The sequence below is a fragment of the Necator americanus genome, chromosome II (assembly GCF_031761385.1).
Source record: "Necator americanus strain Aroian chromosome II, whole genome shotgun sequence".
NCBI classification, from domain to species: Eukaryota; Metazoa; Nematoda; class Chromadorea; order Rhabditida; family Ancylostomatidae; genus Necator; species Necator americanus.
The window spans coordinates 7,634,721-7,662,264 of NC_087372.1; the positions used below are offsets into that span (position 1 = coordinate 7,634,721).

The window sequence follows — 27,544 nt, forward strand, 5'->3', positions numbered from 1 at the left end:
CTGCTTCACTCGGAAGAAATAATGCTTGGTTTGACCGCTTTGATCCGAAGCACTTTTCCTGGATATTCGCTTCCTTGCGGGAAACATTCGTCACATCTCGTCTCATCGTCGAAATCGAATTGGGTGATTCCGTAGAGGCAATAACCTCGAAGAATATCATCATCTGCAAAGTTTTTCTTTAGTGCGGAAAAATTCCACAAAGCTGCAAGAAAAGCAATGACTTGTTTTTTCGAGCGGTCGTTGTAATGATGAATTTTTGGGGAAATACGATTCTTTCCGCAAGCAGAACTCTCATGGACTCTCATTCCCTCACTATCGCCTCTGAATGATGGTGGAAAGTGCACCTTCGAGTTTCGGGGTCTTTGGGGAAGATCTGCAATTTGATCTGCAAGATCGAGATCTGCAATTCACAGAAGAACAACAAGAAATCTAGCGAAGAAGAGTTTTGGAGTGCAAAAAAAAACGATGGGAAAATTTTCGATATATATATATATATGAAATACATGTAAAATTTATGTAAAATTTAAAGTAACATAATAATCGAAGTAAGGAGACGATATGAATCGGGATATACGAGGTCAAGCTAATGCCAGAAAAGTATTCCCGTTGAGTTGTGGCTTTAAATCTTTGGAAAAAAACAGTAGGCGATAATTTTGCTTTGCGTTTTTTGTATCAGTTTTTTTTTTCTTTCTCGGTTTTTCGTTTGTTCCCATACCAAAGTCTCGTAGTCGCCCAAATATGTCCAATAGTGAACCTCACCAGGAACAATTTTATTCGATTTAACGAAAAATTCAAAGTTTTTTTCTCCTGGAAATCCACTTACACTTCTTGACACATTAAACCACCGGAAACTCATAACATGGTGGCGTCACAAAATTTTTGATAGTAAACACAAATAAGGATTTTTTTAGGTGGTTCTGGAATATTGCAAGTGAGATTTTATTTATAAAATATGTTTCACATAAACTAACGTAAAAAGTGGATTTTTTCACCGTTTCTTTTTGTTCTTATAGTAAAAATTTTATTATATCCCATTCTCATAACATATGTACATGTGTTTTATGTGTTGACGAATGTAACTGGTCTCACAACGAAAGAAATGCTAAGTTTACTGTTAGGTGATTCCTTGGAATAGACTTTGTGTGTTTGTGTCCATGTGTTTCAAATAACATCAGGGATACGGTAGTGCCGAAAATATCTACATACATGGTGGTTACGTGGGCGGACTTTCGTGAGTTGCCCGCACTATTCGTGCGTTTTGTAGCTATGATTTAAAGGTGTTTGTTGGAAGCTTTCCTCATATTAGAAAATATTTATATCTTTGACCTAACAGTACCAGTTATGACCACCCACTCACTGTTTTGTTTTGTTTCTTTTTTTTTTGGAGATGGGGGGGATTTTCTTGACAAGTTCCTAGCAATTGTAAACTCTGATACATTTACTTTTCTGACAGTTTTTTTTTGCCTAAGCACTTTCTTCGTAAATTTTCTACGATTGTTATGTTATTTCATGGTTTTTTTTAAAGAGACCTAAATATATGTATATTAGGAAGAAGCTTTGTTGTCGACACTTATGTCTGCCCAGGCGACCGCAACGCTTACGCCGCAACTCGCGCTCCTCTAACTCCTTTCCATTCCCACTCCTGCTCCAATTGAACACGTATCGCAGTCGTAGAGGCAGCATAATTACCTCCAAGCATGCTTTAAGCTTTAACAAACCTCCAACACCTTAACGCGCTCCATTATTTCCTACAGTTCATTTTCCCTCCAGGAAACTCTCACCATCAGTGAATATTTGGAGTTCCACGTAAAAATAACCGAATAATAGGTGATTTTCGTATCAGAATTGACCAGAATTGAATAATATTGTTTGTTTTCTTTGATAGAGTCGGACACGAGGTTGTTATAATCCTTTATTCATTTATTCAATAAATGAATAAAGGATTATGGAACGAAAAAAATGACCTCCCAAGTCAGGACTTCCCTGTAGGTCCCACTCTGAGAGGTCTCAAGCTTGAAGACATCACCCCCCCAAGGCATCATCCAATCTGAGATGGTACGGATTTCAGGTGGAGTATTCGTATACGGAATAGTACATTATAGAAAGGGGTGTGATTCCATCCATTTCTTCTTAAAGGCATCACTCCACGAATCTGTAGAAAATAATGCGCCAGTACGCCTGAAGCCGTATCTTCCGGGCCGTTTTTTACGGCAATTAGGAAGAAATGGACGGAATCACCTCTCTCTGCATAGTCTCCCATCCCGTATACGAATACTCCATCTGAAATCTGCACCACCTCAGATTCGTGGGGTGATGCTTTTAATTGCCGTAAAAAAACGGCCCGGAAGATGCGGCGCGTTCGCAAGGCTGGCGCGCTCCAATCGAACTCGTTGTAGAAAATAGCGCGCCGGAACGCTCGAAGCCGTATCTTCCGAGACGTTTTCTACGGTGTTTAAGAAGAAATGAACGGAATCATCCTTCCCTCAATAATCTACGATCCTGTATACGAATACTACACCGGAAATCCGTACCACCCCAGACTCGTGGGGTGATGCCTTTAATGGGCCTCCTTCCAGAAAATGATAAGATTCGATGTCCTATTAGAATTGTCGTTTCCTATAGGATATAAAGTGCCCGAAAATCATCCCATGTGAGACTACCCTCCTTCAGCTACGGTACCAAGGTGAGACTACCCAAGGCAGGATTTTCTTGAGTTTCCCTTGGGTGGTCCCAACCTCTCAAAGCAGGACCTCCTAGGTTTGGACCACACAGCCAGAAAAAGAGTCGATGTCCTCTGAGCATTGCCGCTTCCTATGGGATATAAAAGTTGTTTTAATGTCGCTATTGGTTGAAATGTAGTGATGTGCTGATTGTTTCTAGGTATCAATTTTTGTATTTCGAAAAAAAAATACCCGTACTTTCCTACACCCCTACATACGGAGCCAACTCCTTCTATTATTTTTTGTACTGCTTGGCCTTCTCAATAAGTTGTGGATTTCATGAGTACGCGGAATTATAGCGTGCACCTTCGCTGCTTGAGATTTCCTTTATTCTACACGCTACTTCAATTCCCCTATTGTTCGACCTTTGCTTTATTGAACACCGGCTACCGCCGTCATGGTACAACCTTGTGTGTGGAGCCTCCAACCTTTGAAAGCTGTCAAAACAGCAACCTATTGTCCTGCTGAAATTCTTGAATTCTTGTTTTTACTCTTTGTTAACTCACTGGAATAAACAGGAAAAAATCTTTTGAATCTATTTCTCGCCGTGTTTGGATCTCTCTCTCCGTTGATGGTTCCCTTCACCTACGTCCCCATTGTTTTCGAATGCATTTTTGAACGAATTGGTCACGAAAATTCTCCAAATATTCACTGACTAATGTACACAGAACACCATAAACAACAAAACAAATGGTTGATCGATGAGGATTCCTGTCACAAACAACGCATGTAAACTGCAGATAATTTGCATGAATCATGCATCCTCGAATAGTTACTTTGGTAAAAAAAAATATTAATAACGAAGGGGTGTTGTTTGATTCGGATAATGGTGCATAATATTGAGACTCTGGAAGAACGTGAAGTCGCAGCATCCAAAAAAAGTTGTTTAAAAAATTTCTCATTCGACAAGAATTTTAGGAGAAAGTTATTGTAAAAAGTTGCTTACGTGGCTTCTCGGCATTTTTGCGAAACTTCTTTTGAAAGTTTTTAATTTTTCACCTAATTAATTTTAGATTTGGTTGTGTTTTCTCGTAGATTTTAGGAAATTTTTCTTTAATTTTATTTTTTCTGACTTCAGTGACACACCGACAGCTGCGTTCACAACCCATAACTCATCAAATTAGATAGATCACCCTCTGGAACTTTCCTGCTTTTTCAAAGCTACATAGCTATGGACGCAGATTTAAACACTGCACAATTCCTGAAAAAATTATTAAAAGCGTATGAGAAACTGTGTTTTTTCTCTAGAAAAGATTTTCTTATCATACGTCGACTTCTTCGATACTTTTGAGGAAAAAAACCAGAGTCGTCAGCAGTTATCCGTGATTTTGTGCAAATACGTACACAAGTGACATTTTTCCACAACAAATTTGAATTCCCAAAAACTTTTCCCTCTCCTGAACGTGATTTTTTAAGATCTCCTTTTTCTAATGACTACTTTGATTTGGCGTCCAATCCCAAACATCCATAACTGTTTAAGGAATCTAAGAAATCTAAAGCAGTTTGAAAGCGTATTATATGTGGAAAAAACAGCAATAAAAATAAAAATAAAATAAAATAATAATAATAATAATAATAATAATAATAAATAAAAATAATAGTAATATAATAAAATATTAAAAAATAATAAAATAAAATAATAAAAATATAGGAAAATTATCTTAATTTTTCCCCAACATTTTGGTAATGATACCTCTACCTCGTATATAAAATTTTGAAATATTTTTAAAACGATGAATATTGATCGTTACAAAATTGAATACTGTTCAAGAAGGAAAAAAATGCTTACTATCGATGAAATAGCGAAATCCCCAGTATGAAGTCATAATTTTCATTTTTCTTTGAGCATTATCAAATATTTGATTTTATTATATTTTCATCTTATTCTTGAAAATTCCTTACAATTCTAATTCTGATTCTAATCCTTGCTACATGTAAAGCGATACTGAACAGTTCATGGATTACGGTAAAAATAATACGTCAATGCATAACAGCAATTCATAGATTTCTAAACAAATGTGCCGTTTATTTGATTTCATTTTATTCACCCAATTCTATGCCCTTTTTCGTTTTTTTTAACTTATGTTACTCAGTATGTTATAAAAATGTACTAGCAGCAAATGTACAAGTAAAAGTGAGTTAATCATTCCGTTTTGGGTGCACGAAAGCGTTTGACTTGCAATTCAGAATCACTTGAGATTCACGAACGTGTAACTGAGGTGTACAATGACTTGCTGCCGATGTGACAAGTCTGTTACAAATTGCTCGATTTCGAAGGGAAAAAAGGCTTGGTTGGCACCAGAGCGGCTTCGAACCATCAACCGATCGTGAAATTACGGCAGAACCTCTTAGCGACTGCGCTACACCCGCCCACTATCTGTTGAATATCCTCTTTTACATTATGAATGATGTAAAAGGGCCCTTTAGAATAAAGTGGATGAAGGATAAAGTGTCTGGCGTTAATCAACCCCGTTAATTCGTCGGCCCCGGAGGGAAGAAAACCTTTGCTGGAACTAGAGCGGCGTCGAACCATAGATCGATCGTACAATCAGAGCGGAACCTCTTACCACTATCCTAAGCAAAAAGGTAGACAAATGAACAGAAAAAAAGAGACGTGCTTGGAAGTAAATTGCTTCATATACGTATTTTACACCTTTTTTGCATTGTTCTTCGATACAAATATTTTTCTGTAGTTTTTTTTTCAAATTCAGTAATTTAACCGTAAGCACGTATATCGTAGAAGTTGATTACCATTCCATATTGCCTGTTTCTAAAAAAAAATACATGAATGAAATGACAGAATCTAAAAGATAAATAATAAATATGAAAAATAGAAAGAAAAAATATGTAATAGAAAATATAACAAATTTTGTAATATAATAGTACATTGTAATAATGCAGTGAAAATAATCATAATAAACTCCAATTCGACAAAAAAGTCTTCCTTTTTAGTTTGTTACAGAAAATGATTTTGGATTTCTAATCCATTTTTTCCCTTGTATCACCTTTTTCTTTGACGAATTTGCTTTCTTTCGGATCCTATTACACATTGACGTCGTTGTCGAACGACCAACATTACGAGCACATGTTTTACGCAGAAGAGCCGCATGGATACGTTCCGCTGTTATTCGTTTTGGATCCTTCTCATCCTTTTCTCTACTTTTTAGTTTTCTTTCCGGAATTTGTGCCGTAGCACATGTATACAATTTTTCTATATAAAATTTAGTTGTAGAAATGTCTACGGTATCTAATTCTCCTGTGCACTTTAGATTTGTGAAGATGAACAGAGCTGCTGCTGAGTTCGACGTCACAGTAAAACTCGTCCAAAACGAACGTAATTCGACATTTCATTCCTTCCGAGAACACATTTCAGTTTAGTCGGGTCAGTTTTGGGACCAAATGCTCAAAATAATAGTCGATACCGAGATCAAAGGTGATCTCCCCGCCAGACGTTTGTTGCCATCACCTTCCCGAACATCATTTGGTGCTTATACTACTGGTCCTGGGTTAATTTACGTCCGGAATCATTTCAAATAGTAATTTTTCGCAGAAATATGAGCAATGAGGGGATTATTCGTGGTCTGCTTTATTTCTCATTTTTCTACATCTTTATCCATTGCTCCAAAAATTAATTTCCACTCCACTTGAGGTTATTGCCCTCTACCCCATGTTTTTATCATTATTTGAAGCGTTTCACATCACTTACTTGCTAAAGTGCTGGTTTTGTTGGTCAGGAAAACGAAAGTTACGTAAAAGGAACAACGTTTGATAACGTTGCGTGTGATGAATTCCAGAAAAATCAATAATTCGGATATTTCCATGTCGCATGTATCCAAGTGCGTGTACGATCCAAGATCCAATACTCATGTATCCAAGAGCTAGGCGGCTCCTCGGTCTGCAAGATATAATGCTCGAAAATAAGGAAAAATTCTCACTTGTTACGTATAATTTTTTTTTCTTCTCCTTTGCTTAGGCTAGAACTTTCTAGTGGCCGTAAACCACTTAATTATTTATTTATTATAGATATTTAAAGAAAATTGACATAAGTGATAATTTATTTCAATTTTTATTTCTTTACTCACTTACCTTCTTCTGTCAAAGGAGGAATTAAAACTGAGGTACTACTAGGCACCGTCCCAGCACTTCTCGGGCAGATGCTTACCTAAGCTCCTGTCGTCCTGTTTGTCGCGTACGACACTATCAAAACTTTTTAAAAGTATATAATATATAACAGCAGTCTCAATTCCCACCCTATCGAGTTTATGTGCTTTTTGAAATTACTAAATCGTTCCTTGCTTCACTGTTCGCGTGACTTATCCTTGCTTATTCTCATTCTACTCTTTTCTCGTTGCTGGATTTTCTATTGTTTATTTGCATTCATTCCTTTCCTCTTACTCTGAGCACGCCTTTAAGCGTAATAAATAAATAAATAAATAACATCTAAATCTGCACCTTTGTTGGATGTTGTTGTACAGTCATACAACGGTTATAATGATAGCGATCGGTAACCGTTTACATCCCGTCAAGACCTATGCTAACTACGAGTAATAAGGTGTCGCGGAATCGGGGTCCGGTAGGTGTAGTGCAGTCGGTACGAGGTCCCCTGTCTGCACGATCGTTCGGATCGTTCGAATCCGCTCCATTGCTCACCAAGCCCTTCATCTCTCCCTGGTCGAGAAATTGGTACCAGACTTGTCTGGGGGATGAAAATCTGAATCGATGACTTGACACATTGGCTACCCTCTGCAAGTAATTTTATAGGCTAGTTAGACGTTCGTAATCTCAAACAATTCTGAATTGAAGGAATTGGTTAATGCCAAGCACTTTTATCCTTCATCCTTTAAAGGCATCACCCCACGAATCTGGTGTGGTGCAGGTTTCTGGTGGGTTATGCCTAAGCGTGGTCGTAGATTGTTGGAAATAGCTCAGGTATAACCCACCTGAAATCCGTACCACCTTAGATTCGTGGGGTGATGCCTTTAAGGGATCGTGAAAAGAGGCTCCCAGGGCGAACTTCGTATACAAATGCCTTGTCTTGAAACCTGATCACGAAGGGTCTACGAGGGGTTTCCGAGCATGACGTGATCACGCTTCGCTGAAAGGATTTGATAAAGCGGATCCTTTTATCCGTTTCCCGGAGTAATCATCGGATGGGTACTAAAATGAAACAAGACGAGCGTGGTCAAATTCGTTATTTTTCTAGCGTTTTTTCTTGCCTTTTAATTTTCTGGAGAGAGAATTATATCATGATTAAAATGTAGCTGGGAGGAGGAGGAGGAGCCAGAGTGGAGCATTCAACCGCGCTATTATTTCTGGAAGTAAACAACGAAGTTAGTAGGGGCCCTAAAACCGTAGACGTTTGTCTTAGAGGATCTATGTAGGCTAAAGCTACTAGAAAAAAAAAGAAGAACACAGAGGTGAAATGAAAGCGCGGGTGGGTGCCATCGCCCCATTCAAACCACATTCCACCTTCCATCACTATTTTTGGGATTTCAATGAATAATTGGGAGCCGGGCAGTCTATCCAGCAAATAATTTTCGAGCTCTCCACTTCCATGATCACCTTTCATGTTCAACATTCATGGGTTGCATACCCTTTGCAAACGGTACAGTATTGTCCAGGAATGTGGTCAGCATTGAAATCACCCGTTCTCCCAACCAAGTTTGAGGACAATGCATGATAAGACAGCAATGACCACAATGAATGCGAAGATGCTGGAAGATATCGGAACGGTCCCGCAGCGATTCCCTGCCGCTTCTTGTTTGCGTCATACGCACACACATACATATCATGTCGTTTGTTACAGTATAACCTATGTCGTCTCCACACAGTGTTGTGAGAATGCAACAAGAAATTGCTGGTCCCACAACGATCACTGTCGGCACAGCGTTGTTACAACATGTTGGTTACGTTACATCAATTAATTGTCACGAATTTTAGCGAATCCGTGCTGTCACAACAATGCTTGTAAACAACAACATATAATGACGGATTTGTTGCAAGTTTTAGCATCCGTTGTAAACAATACAACGGAAACAGCAACGCAGCAATGAAGGATGGGTAATTCCACCCCGACACATTTGACTTTTCTCCGATCACTGTTATTCTTTATATGAACGAGATTACTGTATCCACTATCGCATTCATACAGGAATACTGCAGGAAATTGCTCGAGCCCCGCAACGACCAACTTCTGCGTCATTTATTACATTATTTATTTATTTATTTATTTATTTATTCGCATATTTATTCACATACACCAATGACCCAAACATCGATTATGGTCGAATGCCGGTTTTTTTCACAGAACACAGTTAGAAACGGAATCAGCCGTGCATACGAATGATATCCAGAAATCGATACGATATCCAGAAAGGTGCACTCCAAAGAGAAAAAAAAAGATCCTGAAAAGCTTACGCTTTTCAGAATCTTTTTTTTTCTTTATAGGAAAGAATTTTACCAAAAAAAAAAGAAAGAAACAGAACGTCTCCATAAATGCAACTTAACGACCCACCAATGAGACGATTTCATTGGGCCGCGCAAAAAAAAAATCCTTTGCTCTGGGATTCTGAGCTTCTAATTGATTCTTTCTGGAAAAATTATGTCTTTTGGTCTAGAAATACGGCCACACTTCGTCTCTAATTCTAGTTCTTCAAAATAAACGTTCGTTATTGAGGAAAATTTAGAATTTTTGCTTTTTTCGAGGAAAAAAATGAAATTTCTACGCAAAAGTTACTCAAAGAAGAGCTGCAAACATTATTCTCCATAGCGAAATCCAGAAAAAAGATAAGAAAATAGCTGGAAAAAAGACTGGAGCTGGCTAAAGAGAGAAATTTCCTGGTGCTTCCGAGACAATTGTAAATGTGGAATAATTTTAAACATAATGCATCAATGCAATGAAGTTGCTGTATCGCTTCAAAAAAAAACAATATTTAAAGGCATGACCCCACGAATCTGGGCTGGTACGGGTTTCAGACGGGTAACGCCTATACGAAGGGTCGTAGATTTTGGGGAATTTCGGTGATTCCGTCCACTCCTTCCTGTATCAGTGTAAACGGAGGACCCCGGAATGCTGTTTCTTACCACGGCTTCCGTTGCAATGGGCAACACACACTTGCGCCCCACCCCCGCCTGTGATTCGTCGAAAACTCATTCGAACGAATCGCAGGCGAATTATTGGATCAATATGAATGAAGAAAAGGAGTAGATTGATTGGAGTGTGAATAAAATATGGATAGGTAAGCGTGTAGATGAACGAATGTTAGAATGAGTGAACGGTTCAGCGGACATAATGGTTAAATATTGATCCAGTAATGAATGTTGAAAATTCTTTGCAAAATATTTTTGTATTTTTTCCGTATAATGTATTTTTTATTTTTTTTCATAATTTTTGAATGAATTTGCGAAGAGCGGGCTCGAGGACTCACAACTTCAGTACGTGGTTATTCATTTTGATTTTTTAAATTGATTTTCATTACTTTATTTTTGGCATGAATTGCACTTAAAATTTTCTTCTTTCTGAGCAGAATACATTGGGCTTTTTGAAAATTTCTCAATAAGATTTTTTTTTGCAAACCATATCCGGAAAAATTCTTTGTCTCGTTGTAACGATAGATGTAAGGATTTCTGGCAAGCGAATTTACCGTATCCACATGAACCAGGAAAATGTTAATAGAATTAGGTGCCAAAGTGGTTTTGGTTGAAGTTGCTTGTCAGATTTGTTTTGGTGGAAAAAAAGTAGCGCTGCATCTCACAGACATGCACGGAGCCACGAAAATCTCATTCGACATCTTTCAGGCTCAGCTCTTTTTTTTGTTACTGGAACTATTTCCAATTTATAGCTTATGTGGGCATGCATCTTCGAGATGTAACTCGAGATGTAATCAATATTTTGTCGAATTTCTGCAAATTTCTTCATCTACCCTTCAAATTTGTGTAATTTTTGCAGAATTTTCCCACAGGCTCGATCCTGGCCATTGAATTTGTCCTGCTATTACTGGAAGTGTAATACTAATCATGTTCGATCGTGAAAGTTATCAGTTTGATCATGTGGTATTGATTTTTCTCTTAACTTTGGTATATATTTACATAGATTCCATAAAAATGTGTGGATTTACCATACATATTTGACAAAAATTATTCTGGTAGTTTTGGGATCAACGCTATCCACAGGTGAACAGGAAAGAACTACTTTTGGATACTTCACGCTACTTACGTTACTCGATGACATTTTTTTATGGTTGAGAAATTTTTTGGAAGTAGTGGGAAAAAAGTAAATAGAGTTGCACATAGAAAAATTACCCTACATATATCCTATTCGAACCGACTTTCGCATGCTCTAATAAAATTAAAAAATATATGGTTCGCTGCCCCAAAACTATTGTTGTTGTTCTCGTTTTTCTTCCGTTTTTCCTTATTTTTGTGAGGTTTACCTAATTTACTTCAACTAAAATCTTATTCTTGCGAATAATCATTAAGACACATGAATTTATTCAATTTCTAGAAAAAATTCTCTTTTTTTTCTTTTAAAAATCAGTTCTCACTCTGAAAAAAAAACCTACTATCTAAAATCTTCCTTTTATCCGTTGTAAATCTGCAATTCGTCCCCGTTTTACTGTTTTCAAAGTCGTTCAGATACATACAAACCTTAACCCTGTTTAAAAAAAGAGGAAGAAAAAAGAGGAAAAAGAGGTATTATAGTTTTCCACAATTCCCGAAATGCTGTGGTTCAAAAATTCTAACAAACTAGTGCAATTCAAGCGATGAATCCTTGACGTATGACGTGGATTAATGCAGAGCAATGGCCGTAAGCCCAGGAATCCCCGTCACTTTTCGCATCGCTTCTTTCTCGTTTCTCTTTGAACGTGAAACTTCAACGAATCGAAGTCTTTCCATGGTGTTGTACTTGTTCAAAGATCACCACCACGGAGCAATCCAGTCAAGATTTGTTTTTTATAGCCGGAGGGCATTCAATTTCCACTCTCTGCAAATTAATCTCGTCCATTGCCGGTCTGGTAACATAACGTAGTTCAGTGACATTTCACCTACGTACGTACCTCTTTCCCTAACGGGTTTATAGATCCAAGTCTGGATTTTTGATGCATTTTTTTTTCTTGGGAATTCCCTACATCTCTTGGACTTCTTTTTTTTGGAAGGTTTAAATATTTATTATATTATATATTCGGTTTAAATATCTATGTCTAAATAAATATAAATAAATATAAGGAATTATCGAATGCACTGGTACTGATTTCAAGCTCTATTTTTAGACTCGAGAAAAGTGTAGGAAATTTCTCAAAGATTTTAAAATTTCCATCCAATCATATTTTTTTGCAAACACTTGCGATACAACGGAAGAATTTCCAGTGCTTTGTACTTCAAGAACAACGATGTCAGAAGAAAGAGTAATTTTAAAATGTCTCTCGGCGTTAACCAATCCGCTTGGAATGCGCCAATTAACGTGAAAATAATAATTTATTTTTAATAACATTATATTTTAGCTTATTACCATACATTTTAGTTAGTCATCCTTTTCCTATCCAACAAATTTGATCTACGGTACTGAAAATCGGCGAAGGATACGAAAATGTTTAATTGATGTTTAATTTTTCCAAACCTATGAGTTATTTGCAAAAAAAAAAATCTGGAAGAATTCCCCTCCCATACTTTTGTGAATTTAAAAGTTTCTAATTTTTCTTGAAGCATAACAGGAGAAGATGAAGGAGATTTTTCTCTTTTTTTTTCCTCTGTTTAATAAGAATGAGAGTTTTTCATCGATACAAAATTTTTGTACCACAGAATTTTCATTCCTTTTTTTCCGAGATTTGTTATCTATTATTTATTGAAGTTATTATATTATTATTATTTACTTATTGAAGTTCCATCACATTTATTGAAGTTCCATCACATTCTTTTTTCCCTCCTTTTTGACAATTCCCTGGTCCTACAGTTGGTTAATCTTGTTCTCTACAACCTGAAAAATGCTCTGCTCTCTGTAGCTTCAATTTTTTTCTCAAATGAGTTCAATTTTTCCTCTGGAAATATTTCTCAGCTACACAAATTTCAAAAAGAACAAAGATGCTCCTTAAGCCATGATCCAACATATTATTTTATGCCCAATTGTCAATTTGTCAACATTCTCACAATCGCCGGCGACCTTATTTATTCTTGCATAGCTGAGCGCGCGCGCCGCGCCACGAACACCCTCTGCTCTCGTTCCCGTTGTGGCCTGCATTTTCTGGAATAATACTAGCGTAGGCTCGAAATTTCTGGATGTAAACTGAAAAAATTTCACGCTTAATTTGTACCTATTCAATTTTATTCTCGTTTTTTTTCTAAATTTCTTTTTTTCATGCACTCTCGTTGCTTCTCGGAACAAAGAAGTTCTTGGTAACGTTGGAGTAATATTCTACTGTTTCTCACGTGTATCATTTTATTATTTACATTATGACCTAGATTTCATTCCATCTCTAAACACCTCTAAACGTAGTAAGATATTCCATGGAAAATTTCTTGTTACGGGCGGGAGTAGTGTAGCGGTTAGAGGTTCCACTATGACTGTACGATCGATCGGAGGTTCGAATCCGCCCTAGTGCTCGCCAAGTCTTTCATCCTTCAGGGGTCGATAAATTGGTACCAGACTTGTCTGAGAGGATAAAAACACTGAATTTACAAGTCGGCTAGCCACCACAAGTCATTGTATAGGCCAGATACACGTTCCTGAACCTCAAACGATTCTGAATTGAAGTGAACGTGGGGTCCCGAGCGGACTGATTAGCGCCAGAAACTTGATCCTTTATCCTTTATTTCCTGTTAAACTGGGAAAAAAAATAAATTGGCCTATTTATCTTTATCGATAGTCCGATTTAAGCAACAGCCAAGACTGAATTTGCTTAAATTTGACTATCAACAAATTGCAATCTCTATGCGCCAAGATTCAAGGAAGGTCGAACTTCCGCACTTCTGGAATATGTATTTATCTTTAGTTTATTTTTTCCCGAAGCGATGAAAGGTTTGGTTTCTACGGAGCGGATTCGACATTCCGACCAATCCTGCAACCACAACGGAACCTCTTACCGCCTGCGCACTTAATAGAACGCATTTCGCTGCCTCACATCATAGATGGGTTTGAAATTCTCATTCTTTTCGAAAATGAAAACGAAAGTGCTGCATTGAATGTTAATGAAAAGGCATACATTAAAGGCGATGCAAAAATTTGCTCGGAAATTTTCCAAGTTAACAATTTGCTCTCGACAATAGTTCAAACTAGATGTTTCTAGCTTTAAAAGTGTCATATACATGTATCCATACATAAATAGCCCAATCAGTTTTTTTTGTGCTTCAGCGCTTTAATTTCCGATTTACCCGCCGCCGGTGGGGTCATTCCAGAGCGGAAGTCTCGTAGTCTCTTTCCGTGGCGCGTACAATGAAACACATCACAACGCCTACATTCAGAGAAAATTTTCGTCTTCTCCTCTGTTTTTCTTCTATTTTTATCCCCCGTACTTCTTCCACTTAGTTCTTGGATGATATCCGCAATAAACCTTTCTAAATAAATGTAAAATCTCCTACGGAAAAAAAAGAAAAATCATTGGTAAGCAGTGAAATAGTTGTGCTACATTTTGAGCCGCTCCAGAGTCAACTACTGAAAACATGGATATCTGTTGCACATCGACGACGTTGTGTTGTTATGCTACGGATTCCTGGACCGCACAGTGGTCAGAAATCCAGGCTTTTTTCAAAAAAAAAATTCAGAAGTTTAGGCTTTTTGCAAAAAGAATCCAGAAATCCAGGCTTTTTGCAAAAAAATTCAGAAATCCAGGATTTTTGCAAAAAAAAACTCAGAAATCCAAGCTTTTTGCAAAAAAATTCAGAAATGCAGGTCACAGCTTTTTTTTTGCGCTGCGCTATGATCGTAAACTGGGTCCACCATCGGGGTGACTACGGTATTACTGGACATTTATTATTTATTTTTATTCTTACTTACTTCGTAGTACTTATTCGTACTTATTTATTCTTATTTACTATTTATATTGTTTATGGTTTATTTATAAACTCTTATGCGTATTAGTTCTTGGGTCTTGGGCAATCAAACAAAGCCGGGGACAACGAAGTTTTTTGACCTTAGCACCAAATAATAATCCAAATAATAAGGAATCATGCAGTTTTTTGGATCTGAGGGTATCCAGCGTGCCGGAACCTTCTCTTTTTTTCCGGACGACAGCGGGTTTTTGAGGCGATGATGATAGGATCTATATGCTGTAGATCTTTTGCAGATATGGTTCCTATTCTGACAGTACTGTACCGTAAACAAGTTTAAAACCTTTCCATATTTCTGATAGAAGTGTTTTTCTTTGGTCTTATGTGCGTTTTTTTCTATGATATTTTCTTATTTATTTTAATTTTCGAAATGATGCAGATTTATACATATACGCAAACGTTTCTGTTAATAATATTGATGATTATGGTACTCCTGATTACGGTATTTTAACGATACAGACGCTTATATGACATTTTGATGTGACACATGTAAATAATGTGATGACTACAGTACTTCTAATTTGGTGCACTTATCCTTCAGTATCATGTTTATATCACTCCAAGTAAATACGGAAAAAAAGAAGAGCAAAATTTGAGGATCCGAGAAATACAAGTAGGATTTGAATAATTCCCCCTTAAGCGTTTCTCATGCATTTTTAGCGTAGAACAGGTGCAAAACAATCCTATGCGATCGGAAGGGAACTGAGGCTTTCGAAACTAAAATTTCAGCAATTCTCTCAGTACAGAACTCAGCATTATATTTTTCAAAACAAATTACTTTTATAACTGAATAACTAACTGTAACTATAATCGTGTAACTAAATAAAAAGTGGATAAAACAAGAAAATTTCAAATTTGGAGCTCAATAAAATAATATTTTAATTTTTTTTACGTGGAATTGATAATTCAACTTTTATTTGGAGTTAGCTGGATGGATAGACTTGCAATTTATTTTATGGTTTTTTTGGATACGACGAAAACTAGTTCTGATAGCGGCGCCAAAAGTCTAGGATAGTCTCTTCGGATCATTTCCCCCTATTTCCTGACCCTTCAGACTTACTTTTTTTATGTTGAGGAGGTAAACTGGTAGAATAAATCTGCAACAATTTTCTCCTTTTTCCGGAGCGGAAACTGACTTGTTTAATAAAAACAATAGTTTCTCTCTTTTTTTTGAGATTTTATTGCGAAAAAGAGGAGGTATTTCCTAAAGAAACTTCTCACAAATGCGACGAGAATTTATTTAATAAGAAAAAGTTTTCGAGGACAATTTTTGAGAGTATTTGGCACCAAATCCAAGAGTACATCACTGAAGATGTTTAACTCACCCCTAGAACTTGATTCTGACCGGAAATCTCAATTAGTCGGCTTATGACAATTTTCCACACCAGCGCTACATAATGGTTCTTTTGCCGGGAATTTTTCCTTTTACTCAATCGTTGATCCTTCTTTACTGAAAAAAAGCACTCATTCGTTCAGAATTAACTGTCTAATCTTCCAGGATTTTTCTCGAGCATCTTTTGTTCTATTCCCTAAGAATTTTCTCTAGTGTCATGACACCCCTCTACTCGGAGATATTTTTATAAGATGTTTCTCTGGAATTGATCTTTTTTTGATTTTTCTGCTTTTTTCACAAAAGACTTTTTTCCAGGAGAGGTTACTGGTTTCTATATGATTTATAAATTTTCTTATTTGTCTTGTTAATTAAACTGAAAACCATTACAAATTTTGACAAGAACTTCATTAAACGAATGATGCTCTAAAAAATAGGAAAGGAAATCACTAGAAACGGCTAGACGAAAGGTTGGGTCTTTTTTCCGCATTTTGATGACCCGAGAAAATATAAGTAATAATTTATGTTATCATATTATATTAATATTATTGTTAATTTTATTAGAAAAATGGTGTTGTGATCATGTAGCTGTGTTCCTTTTTCTACCCTTCCACTTTTTTTCCCAAAAATCTTCTTAGTTTTCAATTACCTGCCTCACAATATTCTGCCCAAGTTTAATTTTTGATATTTTTCTTATTATTTGCATGAATTATTTGTCCTTTGTATATAGTGTTCCTGGCAAATCCTGGAATACATTTGTATGCATTTCGCATATTCTGGATTTTCTCTTCTAAGTTCCAATCTACTATTCTACACATCTGGAATATTCTTTGGTTTTTCTTCTTTTTTTCCTTGCCCGAATTCGTACAAATCCATTAGAGGCATCACCCCACAAATCTAAGGTGGTACGGACGGATTTCAGCTGGAATATTCGTATACGGGACAGTAGATTATGGAGAGGGGATGATTCCGTCCATTTCTTCCTAATTCCCGTAAAAAACGGCCTAAAAGATGCGGCACGTGCGCAAGACTGGCGCGCTCTAATCGAACTCGCTGCAGAAAGTAGCGCCCCGGAACGCTCGAACCCGTATCTTCCGGGCTATTTTTTATGGCAATTAGGGAAAAATGGACGGAATCACCCACCTCTCCATAGTCTAGGGCTCCGTATAAGCATAACCCACCACCTGAAACTCTCCCCATCACCTAAGATTCGTGGGCTGGTGCCTTCAAATGATGTCATCATCCCTCCGAATGCCATAACAATCGAGTTTGTTGCGTTCCACCCCACATCCGGAATTTATAACTTCCTGAATTTGCAATTCATCACCACTCGGCTTCCGCATCGTCAACGCTTCTGCAACTCTTCGCTGTTTATAGGCGGTTGCGCTTGAATACACGTTGCCGTGCAATCTCGAGATTGGCCTCCGTTACGGCTCCACCCACCCGCCCTCAATGTACGCTCTCGCAGTCAGCATCGCTGGTACGTCAATCATACTATATTTTGAGGATTTTCCAGCGCTTTTTTTTTGCGGAATGGAATTTTTGTATATTTTTTTTTGAAATTTGACTTTTCTAAGCAGCTACTTAGTAGTGGTTAATACAGTAGTTACAGTAGGTTTACATAGATCAGCTAAGGGGTGAGGTAAGTGGTTCTTTTGAACTAGTGATAAATATAATACTTTTGTCAGCCATACGGAGTATGCTCCAGAAAAAAATATTTCCTCATCTTTTTTTCTGCTTTTTTCGGACTGAAGAAGTCAAAAATGTATTATTTTAAGTTGTTATTGGCAGAAAATTAACAACACACGATTTGTTTTTAATTTTCTACCATCTAAAAGAGTTTATAAGCAAAAAAAGTCAAAATAAATAAGATAGAGGATAAAATTGAAATATGGATAGTTTTGCCTCCCAGCTAGACGATCCATTTTTGGATTAGCCTTCCTTTAAAATAATTTTAGTGGAATTTAAGGATTCAGTATAACCTCCCTCTTATACGAATATAATGGAGGATGCAGAGAATCCTTCATTCCGATCAATTTCGGAAATGAGAAACCGCTTGGAAATGGGTTAGTAGAAGAACAGAAGGTATTAGTACTATGAGACAGAAATCCAACGTAATTTTTACCTGAAGTTATATGTCGAGGTAATTCCTTGAGGAGGATTTCTATTTCCGGAAGAATTATCTAGAAATTTGTCATTTTTCGAACGTCATAATAGAGAAACGGCACTCAAAAAACATTTTAAAAAATACGAAAACAAATACAAATGTGTTCGCTTCGCTTCCACTTTACGGCTTCCTCTTCTAACTAGGGTTTCTAACAAAATTAGTACAATTATAAAATACGTGTTTCTTCTTCATTTCCAGAATTTTCTTACATACTGCTCAGCAACCAAAACTTCCTTGCACCCCGTTGGCGTTGGCACATTTACCTATGCGAACTCTCCTAGGAAAACCTGTTAGGAAACTTACTACTAGTATGCTTGCAACGAATTTCTTTTTCATTTATTACGTTATATTATTATATTTTTATTATGAATTTCGAAGTGTTCCTGAAAAAAAGACGCATACGAGTTGTTTCTGTGGGTAACGAAAGGCATTCAGTAAACATGGTAATCCAGAATTTTCACAGATTTTCTTCAGAAACCTGCTGATGCTCAGCGAATCATGTCCCAGGTTAAGGAATGATATTTTCAATTTAAATAAAGAAAGTTTTTTGACTTTTTCTACGGTTCTTCTCTTGCTTTTCCCTTTTTTCCTGGAAACATGCAAATACACTCCCTTTTTGCTCTTCTCAGAGCCACAACGAAAGTTCTCCTCACCTTTCTTTCCGGTTCCGGTCCTTCTTTGGCGAAAAAAAAAACATGTTTTCCAGTTTTTCTGTTACAGAAGGTCCTTGTTTATTTCTAGACCACTAGTAATCCATTATTTTGTCCACTTCTTCCGCATATTCAATTATTCACTACCGATTTCGCTTAATGTATGAATAGGATTTCGGGAAAAATGATTGTTGATCTCGGCCACGACCACCGCCACCACCGCCACCCTCACCTGTGCTGGATCAAAACAATGCTCTTCATTATCGGCTAGCGGCCACGGAAAATTATGCATTTTCAAACGATCATCCGGCGTTTTCGGTTACAAAACGGCGATTGCATAGTTTAGTAATAATAGGAAATCGCGCTCCACGGCCATGTCAATCATTAGGGCGCTAACTAGCGCCGTCCACCGACGGAGCTATTGTTAGACGTAGCCTGCACCGCGGAAGCTTCGAAATTAATTGTCGAAGTGTACCAGCTAGGTAGCTAGACGAAGATATGAAGCATTTTTGGGGAAATTTCTCGAAAATTTAAAAAAAAATATATAGAAAATGCAAATACGATTATGGAGCACCACGCGTTTTCGCTTACCTCCGAATTTCAAATTTATGGAGTTTTTAGAGAAAAAATGACAAAATTTGAGAAATACGGTAATAAACAAATAAAATTGCAATAATAAGTAAAATACAAATACAAAAATGTGTTTTTATCAGAATAATAGCATGTCCGGTGACCAGTGGAAAATCCTCCCTTGTCTTTGCAAAGAAAAAAAAAATGATTGAGACAGCAGCACAAAGAGTCAAAGAGAGTCTTTCAAGTATCCATGAAATTCGATTAGATTGTTTCTGTCTTTTTTCAGTTGTACTTTTTTGGGTACGAGTTTTCAGCGCAAAAGATTGTTGAAAAGAATTAACATTCCTAGAATTATACCGAAATTTTTAATGGATTTCATTTAGACGGATTATTATAGACGTAAAACGGTAGTGTTGTTCGAATTTTTGGTGGAGTCACTCATTTCATATTCACGTTCTCCATTTCTGATTGACAAAAATTATTTCAAGAGAATTTATTATAGAACTGAGCGAAAAAATAATAAAAGTGATCAGATGAAGTGGATCTTTGATTTATATGTGGTACTTAACCAGAACTAATTGAAATACATTAAGAAGTCAGTGTTTCTTTGGAGTTGGTCCTAGATCTTCAAAAGTAATGCAGAAAGGACGGATTTGATGGCAGTGACTGTTTTAAGTATCGTTAAAAACATATTCCAGCAATGAACGTTTCTGAAAATTTCGAAAATTCAAAGTTCCAGAAAGAACCTCTTCATTTTCTCTCTAGAAACAAACATAAAGATGAAACGTGGATGAAATGTAAGAAGATAATGATTCAGATAGATGATCATTCTCATTCAAGAAAGAAAAATTAAGCATCGCTAAAATGTTGACAGGGAGTAATAAATATTGCTAAAATCATAAAAATTGCGGTCCTTCTCGATGTCCTTTCTTACATCAAAAGCGACTTAAGTCCTTTTTTCGTCAAAGTCTAAGGTTTTGAAAATACTTCGTGATAAATCTGGAAATTTTGCCGTCAAAAACATAATTTTTTTTCGTTTATTATCTATCTGACTAGAAGAACCTGCGAAAAAAGTCCTAGGTTTCCTTAGAATTTCAGAAAAAAAATCTTGAGATGCTGCTAGGACACAAATGCCACATTTTCCTTCTGTTATTCCTATTTTGTCACATAATTCCTACCCTTAAGAACAAACCTTGGAATTATGCACTGAATATTCCCTTCAGTATCATTCCAGCATCGTACATTTTCCATTCTCAGTGAACTTTCTAGATTAGTCAAGTGATTATCCCGACGCTATATGGGCCTCTCCAGAATTTCCCTCCAGATTTTTCCGAGATGAGTTGTAACCGGAAATAGAGGAGAGAGGAGCAAAGTTCGTGAGCCTCTTCCGTTCTCATCGTTTGTCGCTGCTTTTTCCGTATTCCCCAGGGGCAGGTCCACCTTTCGCGCTATTCGCGTAATTTGTTGCTGTCCCACAACTATTCACGCCCAATTTCCTTTTGACATACTTTTTCACGGTAGGTTTGGTCGAAAAATTAACAATTGAGGTTAATGGAAAAATGGGGGTTTTTTTCGGAAATGATGATTTCTGAAATCTATTATGATATATAAGTTTCTTTTATTCTTTGCACGGGTATATTTACGATGAAAATCCACAGGGGGGCGGTATTCCGGGGTTATTCCTTTCGGTATCATTCCAGCATCGTACATTTTCCCTTTTCAGTGAACTTTCTAGATTAGTTAAGTGATTATCCCGACGCTATATGGGCCCCTCCAGAATTTCCCAGATTTTTCCGAGGTGAACTGTAACCGGAAGACGTTATAAGTTATAAGTTGGAGTTAGTTAGTTAATTAAGTTAAGTTATCAAGAAGTTACGTTATATTTTATTTTCGGAGATGATGATTTTTAAAATCTGTCATGTTATATAAGTTTATTATTATTCTTTGCACAAGTATACTTAGAGTGAAAATCCACTGCGAGGTAAATTATTTTTCATTGAATTTATAAGAAATGACCGCTAACTTCAAACTATTCAACTTTTCACTGAAATTGTTGTTTACAAACAACGCTCTTCCTTAAGTTTGTACCTTGACTGTTTTTTTTTAAACGAAACAACATTTTTTTTTTAACTAACTACGATTTTCTTAAACATATGGCCGTATACGTTGGATGAATCAATAAACAGCTACCATAATTTACTTCTGCTACCACTTACAATACACTTGTACATACTGTACTTTTTGCAAACCGTAGCTTTACGGTTCTGCTGGGACGACCACGCCTTATTATGGTTTCGAAAATTGAATTATAAGTGAGAATATACTTAAGAGTTTGGAAATTTCAGCGCTCCATGTAGCCGTCGTCGTGCATTCCACGCCCACACAAATAAAACTCGTCCACGATCTGCTGGATAAATACGATAAGAAGGCGAAACCAATGTGGGACAATTCGAAACCGATAAACGTGTCGTTCTCGATGGATCTGTATCAGATTCTTGAATTGGTGAGCTAGAAGGTTATAGAGAATTTTTTTGCGGATGGTTTTTTTTACCGCTTATTCTCTAGTCCTAAAGGTTAAGGATTTTTCAAGGTACATAGTGCTCTGCTGTCGCCTTAGGATTCGTTAAGGTTTCCAACTCTGAGCAAGAAGAATTCATTGAAAATATAATTAATAATAAATTTCTCATAAAATTCCCGAAGTAGACCGAACTTAGTCATTTTGGCGCATTTTTCTGAGCACTGAAATTTTACCAATTTTAATTAATCTCAAGAATTCGTGATTTATTAAATTTGTTACTTTTTTGAATGTAAATACGGTACAGTGAATTTTTCGGAATGGGAACCTCGCTATACCTTCGTTTGCACCTTAATGTAGTTCAAATCTCTGTATTATTTTGTGTTGTTATTACATTATTCTTTCAAAAATAATTAAAAATAACAAATCATTTAGAAAATGTAACGTTCCATCCGTGATTTCTGGTAGAAAAGTCAAAAATTTCTTTCGCATCCATCAAATAGAAGTTCATAAAATGCGTTACTATAACTGTTGCTTTGCGCTACTATAACCTTATTTTTTCAAAAATAATAAAAAAAAATAACACATCGACTAGAAAATTTAACATTCCAAGTGATTTCTGGTAAGAAAAAAGAAAATTTCTTCTGCATTCTTCAAATAGAAATTCATGAAAAGGATTTATTTTTGACTCAGTGTCTAGAACAAGGCATTGATGGATCCATTCCCAGTTTCTAGATAAAATTTTACTAAGAATTTCCTTTTGCTTATCGCGAAAAGTTAATGCATACCTACTTTCTAAATTTCCAAATACTAAAGTAAAAGTCCACAGTACTTACAGTATACTGTAATTACTGTAATTTCAGAACGAACCACAACAGTACATCCTTCTGAACGCTTGGATCATAGAGGTAGGCCGTGTTCTCTCATTTTTCTCCGTCTGGAAGGTAAAAGGTAAAAGATCATCCGAGACGGCCAGCTATTCATAGCGCGTTCCTGGATTTCCCTTATTCATTCATTGTTGCTACTCGAATAGACGTGGCTGCACGAGCCGCTTGACCATAAATCCGATCAGCGCAAATCTTAGCAAATTGTCCGCAATTATGCGTAAAATGCAGCGTATGTAGTGCTTTTAAAGGTGGTTTTTGACGAACGTAGATGGAATTGGAGCAGAAACTTCATGTACATGTACTTCCAAACGTTTCTTTCCCCGAATAACTTGCCTCACATCGGTGTTTGTGGAAATAATAAAATTTTGAAACGACTGATATTTCGGAGAAAAAAGAAGTAAAAATAATTGAATAACTGATAATGATTAGAAAAATAAATACATCAACAGAAGTAAAATAAGAAAAACGGTCTACGAAAACTTGGTTTCTTATTTTCGGAAGAAAATTCCGAAAATAAGAAACCGATAGGTTTTGTGAAGGTATTTTTTTTAGAGAAAATGTCATAGTGGCAGTGGCTAGATAAATAAAATTGAATAAAATTTCTTTTTTTCTCGACGCTGAGTTCTTTTGCCTTATGTTTCATTTTTTTTTTTGGACAACACAGTGATTTTGTTTTTGGAAAAAAGTATATTAAAATCATCTACAGTGGCCTCTGACATTTTCAAAAAAAAAATTGAACAGTTAATAAAATGAGGAAATGATCATTTTTAGTGGATGCGCGTCATGTCACTGTGATTCTTTTCATAATCGTTTGTTCTGAAATTCATTGAACATATGAATATTTTATCCCTTTCTCAAAAAAATTTCCCTCTTAAATTAGCTAATTTTATTTTGTCAGAGCTTGACGGTGATCTTCATTATTTTCATAATAAATCCATATATTCATACATACATATATTTTTCATTATTTTTCATCTGTTGTCTTTTGTGTTTGTTTTTTTTTTAATTTTAGGAATGACGATGTTTGTTTATGACTTGAATGAAACTGAAGTTTGAATTAAAATTTGAAGTTCTTCTGAGAGCTTTTTCTGGGGATTATTTGTGTTTCAATCATTTCGGAAAAGGCTGGCTGCTATCCGTGAATGTTTGTCACATTTCCATCAGTAACCTGCATTTTTCTCTTTCGAACATCATCCCATTACTTTGCACATTTGTCAGTAATCTATTATTTAATAATTCAATCTTAATTTAATTTTAATTCTAATTTTTTTGAATTTTAATTTAATTGATGTTTTTTTTTGTTTTTGATGAGAATTTTTCTTTTCTTTTTCCCACATTTTCTAGTTAGCGTTTTCTTCCTTGTTTCTTGGTGCGCGCGACAAGATCTGGGAAAAAACATATCTGAAACTTTTTCCTGAAACCTCTTCTTCCTTTTTTGCAACAATTTCCATCGTTTCGTTCCTCCTAATTCCAAAATTTGCTGCTTTATCTTCGTAGAAATCGTTTCAAAATCGGATTGAGGGAGAGAGTGAAGAAAATTTTCCCGGTGCTCTGTTATAAATAATTCATAAAAACTCGCTTGGTAATGGGAGTTTTTCTAGATAAATTTCTGGAAGAGTACTACCTTAGTGCATATAATTTCCCTTCTGTTTATCTATGAAGATATTCAATTACTTTTTAAGGACATCCTCGATAATTACTCCAAAATGCCCGTGGAACTTTCAAAATTAAGAATAGGAACGGAACAGAAAGGAATAGGACCTTATTTTGCGGGGACCTTTGCCGTTTTTTCAAAAATTTCAAGCTGATCACAAGATATGTTTGAGTTTCTATGGATTGAGGAAGAATGAAAGCACCTCAGGTTTCTTTTATGTTCCCATTGTCACATGAGATTTCCAAACATTGCCTCATTTCCCAGTGAACAACAATTTTCATCCCTCAGCCTTTTTTCCTCTGCTGTTCCTTCATCCTTCACTCTCGTCGTTTTTGGCTTCTTTCTTTTTTTCAAATACACAATTTTTTTTCTCAAAGTTAAACAACACGAGTTTAGTGGAATAAATTGCCTACGTTTTCCTTTAAAAATTTTTCGAAAGATCCCTCGGCATTTCGTTTTTTTCGTTTATATCATTCTTAAACTTTTCGGAGCTGCGTTGTCTTTTCATCAATTCGATCAGATTCTACGGATGAGAACGGCAGTAAAATGGCAGTTCCATCCAGAAAAAAAAATTCCTCAAGTTTTCTTTCTACTCATTTTACACCTATTTTAATTCTAGTCCTTGATCCACATATGTATGCAGCACATTACTTATGATGGGGAGTTTTTATGGATCTGTGTTTTCGAACTTTTTTGGGAACGACCGCTAACTTTTTTCTTTTCCCCTGATGTTTCTTTCATTTTCACTGATCTTTCCGTTGTTTCTTTCCTCTCTAGAAAATCTTCTCCGTAAGACTTTTCCAGTGTTTAGGGGCCCTTCAACGTCTTTTCTAGATTCATTCATTTATTCTTGCAATTTGCTCTATTTGTTCTATTTTTTGTTTTTATTGACTTTTCAATACCTTTCCTCATTTTTATTTTCGCCATGAATTCATTGTCTGGAAACAACACGATCTCTGCTCGACTGTTAAGCCATATATATCCAGGACCCACTCAAATACAAGCTAAAAATACGTCATATTGTTGACGACGTATTTTGGAGCATAATAATAGAAACAGCGTCGTATACTGACGTGCTTAGGAGCTATTCGCATTTTCTGCAATTGCGGACAAGTTCTCGTGTTGCAATTTATGGGAAACTTTGGAGAACAACCCTTCAATTCTTATCCTCCAAATGTCCACTATCACATATATGAAGCTGCCTAGCTTGAAAAAAAAATGAAAAAATAAAAAATAATAATAAAATAAAAAATAAATAAAAATAAAAAACGGTACATATAAGAAATGTAAAAAGAAAAGTAAAGATGTAAAGTAACCATCAGTTATCGTCAATCCGCTTGGGATGCGCCAACCGCCGACACGTTCACTTCAATTCAGAGTCGTTTGAGGTTTACGAACGTGTGTAAGTGTACACAATGAGTTACGGAGGCTAGCCGATGTGTTAATTCAGTATTTTTATCCTCCCAGACAAGTCTGGTACCAATTTATCGACTCCGGAGGGATGAAAAACATAGTTGGCACCGCGGCGAACGATCGAACCATCGATTGATCATGCAGTCAACAGCAGAACCTTTTAGCAACTGCACTTCACCAATAACCAGCTCCAATAAAAATAATGATAATAATAATAATAATAATAGTAATAATAATAATAATAATAATAATAACGTTGTTATAATAATTATTATTATATTTTATGATTTTTTTTTATCACTAATATTACTACTAATATTAATAAATCACAACATTTTGACTGAGATCACAAGACGATAATTATTGACCCAAGGAATGTGCTCTAACTTCATCATTTCTCAAGTTACAGGTTTAAGGCTCATAAAATAAAGGTAGCAACTAAGGTTTTTTATTCAAAGAACCTTTCAAAATTCAATATTTGATGAAAAATAATATATAGAGTGTATAGGCCAAGTTGTAACGTCTGCAGTCTCCTTTACAGTCATCTTCTCACATCTCAGAAGTATGAACTCTAAGCAACCTCAAAACATCGGATTTCTTTGAAATATGGTCATATTTTGGTTTTTTTATCCTACAGAGAAATTATGAGTGAAAAATTCTTTGACATTTGACAGAGTGAAATATCACCATATTCCAAAGAAATCCGATGGTGATATTTTAATTTTCTTCCATTCAACAAAAAAATTATGGACGTTTCAGAGATGGTACGACGAGTTTTTATACTGGATCCCAGAAGATTACCAGAATATTTCGGAACTTCGTCTACCTTACGACTCAATTTGGTTGCCGGACACTACTTTATATAACTCGTATGTTCCTTGCTAAAATTTTTGTTACTCGGTAGGAACCTTAGTTAATTTTCAAAGATAGAAAAGTAAGGTGAAAATAAACAATAACATCAGAAAATAAATAGAAACAGTAAAAAAAGCTAGCAGTTGCAAATACATATTATCACTTGAATCTCAACCAGCAAATAAATAAACCTGCTCCTACTAATGAGAGTTTTTTTTTCCACGACATTTTCAAAAATTTATATGAGTGAGAATATATTGCTATTCATTTTCGCTTTAAACGTGAAACTCAAGATGGTTTTCTTTCTACTGCTTCAAGATGTTAGTCATAATCACCGCTGTTTATGTTTATACCGAGGACCGCGACGCATCCGCAGTAAATACATGCTTTCTTTATCCTCTGCCTTGCCTCAATCGTGCAGCAAGCGTAATACTGCATTATTAGAATCTTCCATAAAAGTCTAATCTTTCTCATTCTAGATTTCTTTTTGTTAATAGTTCTCAATAATTTTCCCTTTTTTAGCCTAGTAATGAAAGACGATGATACTCGTCGACTTCTGAATGCGAAGCTGACGACGGATCAAAAACGGCGAGCGTCGCTTATCGAATTGCTCTATCCGACCATCTATAAATTTTCATGCCTTCTAGATTTACGATTCTTTCCATTTGATGTACAGGTTCGCAAAATTACAATTTGATTTTTCAACAATAGTTCTATGCGAAGAATTCAGGCAAATTCCACAGG

General features: G+C 36.1%; 3 protein-coding genes across 4 annotated transcripts in view; 1 reads left to right on the top strand and 2 right to left on the bottom strand.

The window, feature by feature from the left end:
* Positions 1-5: 5 nt before the first annotated feature.
* RB195_017098 (uncharacterized protein) lies at positions 6-2,802 on the bottom strand (the record flags this gene model as incomplete). The annotated part of the gene is made up of 2 exons (XM_064183945.1): positions 6-202; positions 2,736-2,802. The coding sequence occupies 2 exons, from the start codon at positions 2,800-2,802 to the stop codon at positions 6-8; spliced, it is 264 nt and encodes an 87-aa protein (XP_064039826.1).
* Positions 2,803-7,232: 4,430 nt separating this feature from the next.
* RB195_017099 (uncharacterized protein) lies at positions 7,233-8,507 on the bottom strand (the record flags this gene model as incomplete). Its single annotated transcript, XM_064183946.1, has 2 exons — positions 7,233-7,416; positions 8,314-8,507. The coding sequence occupies 2 exons, from the start codon at positions 8,505-8,507 to the stop codon at positions 7,233-7,235; spliced, it is 378 nt and encodes a 125-aa protein (XP_064039827.1).
* A 9,034-nt stretch (positions 8,508-17,541) lies between these two features.
* RB195_017100 (uncharacterized protein) overlaps positions 17,542-27,544 on the top strand; it is a gene marked incomplete at both ends in the record, with an annotated part of 28,029 nt that continues 18,026 nt past the window's right edge. The window contains 5 exons of one of the 2 annotated variants that reach the window (XM_064183947.1): positions 18,092-18,155; positions 21,825-21,982; positions 22,858-22,902; positions 26,708-26,817; positions 27,323-27,476. In XM_064183947.1, the coding sequence (XP_064039829.1) occupies positions 18,092-18,155; positions 21,825-21,982; positions 22,858-22,902; positions 26,708-26,817; positions 27,323-27,476 (531 nt within the window). Of the gene's footprint in view, positions 17,570-18,091; positions 18,156-21,824; positions 21,983-22,857; positions 22,903-26,707; positions 26,818-27,322; positions 27,477-27,544 lie in introns of those variants that run through there. The other variant, XM_064183948.1, reaches the window with a different exon arrangement.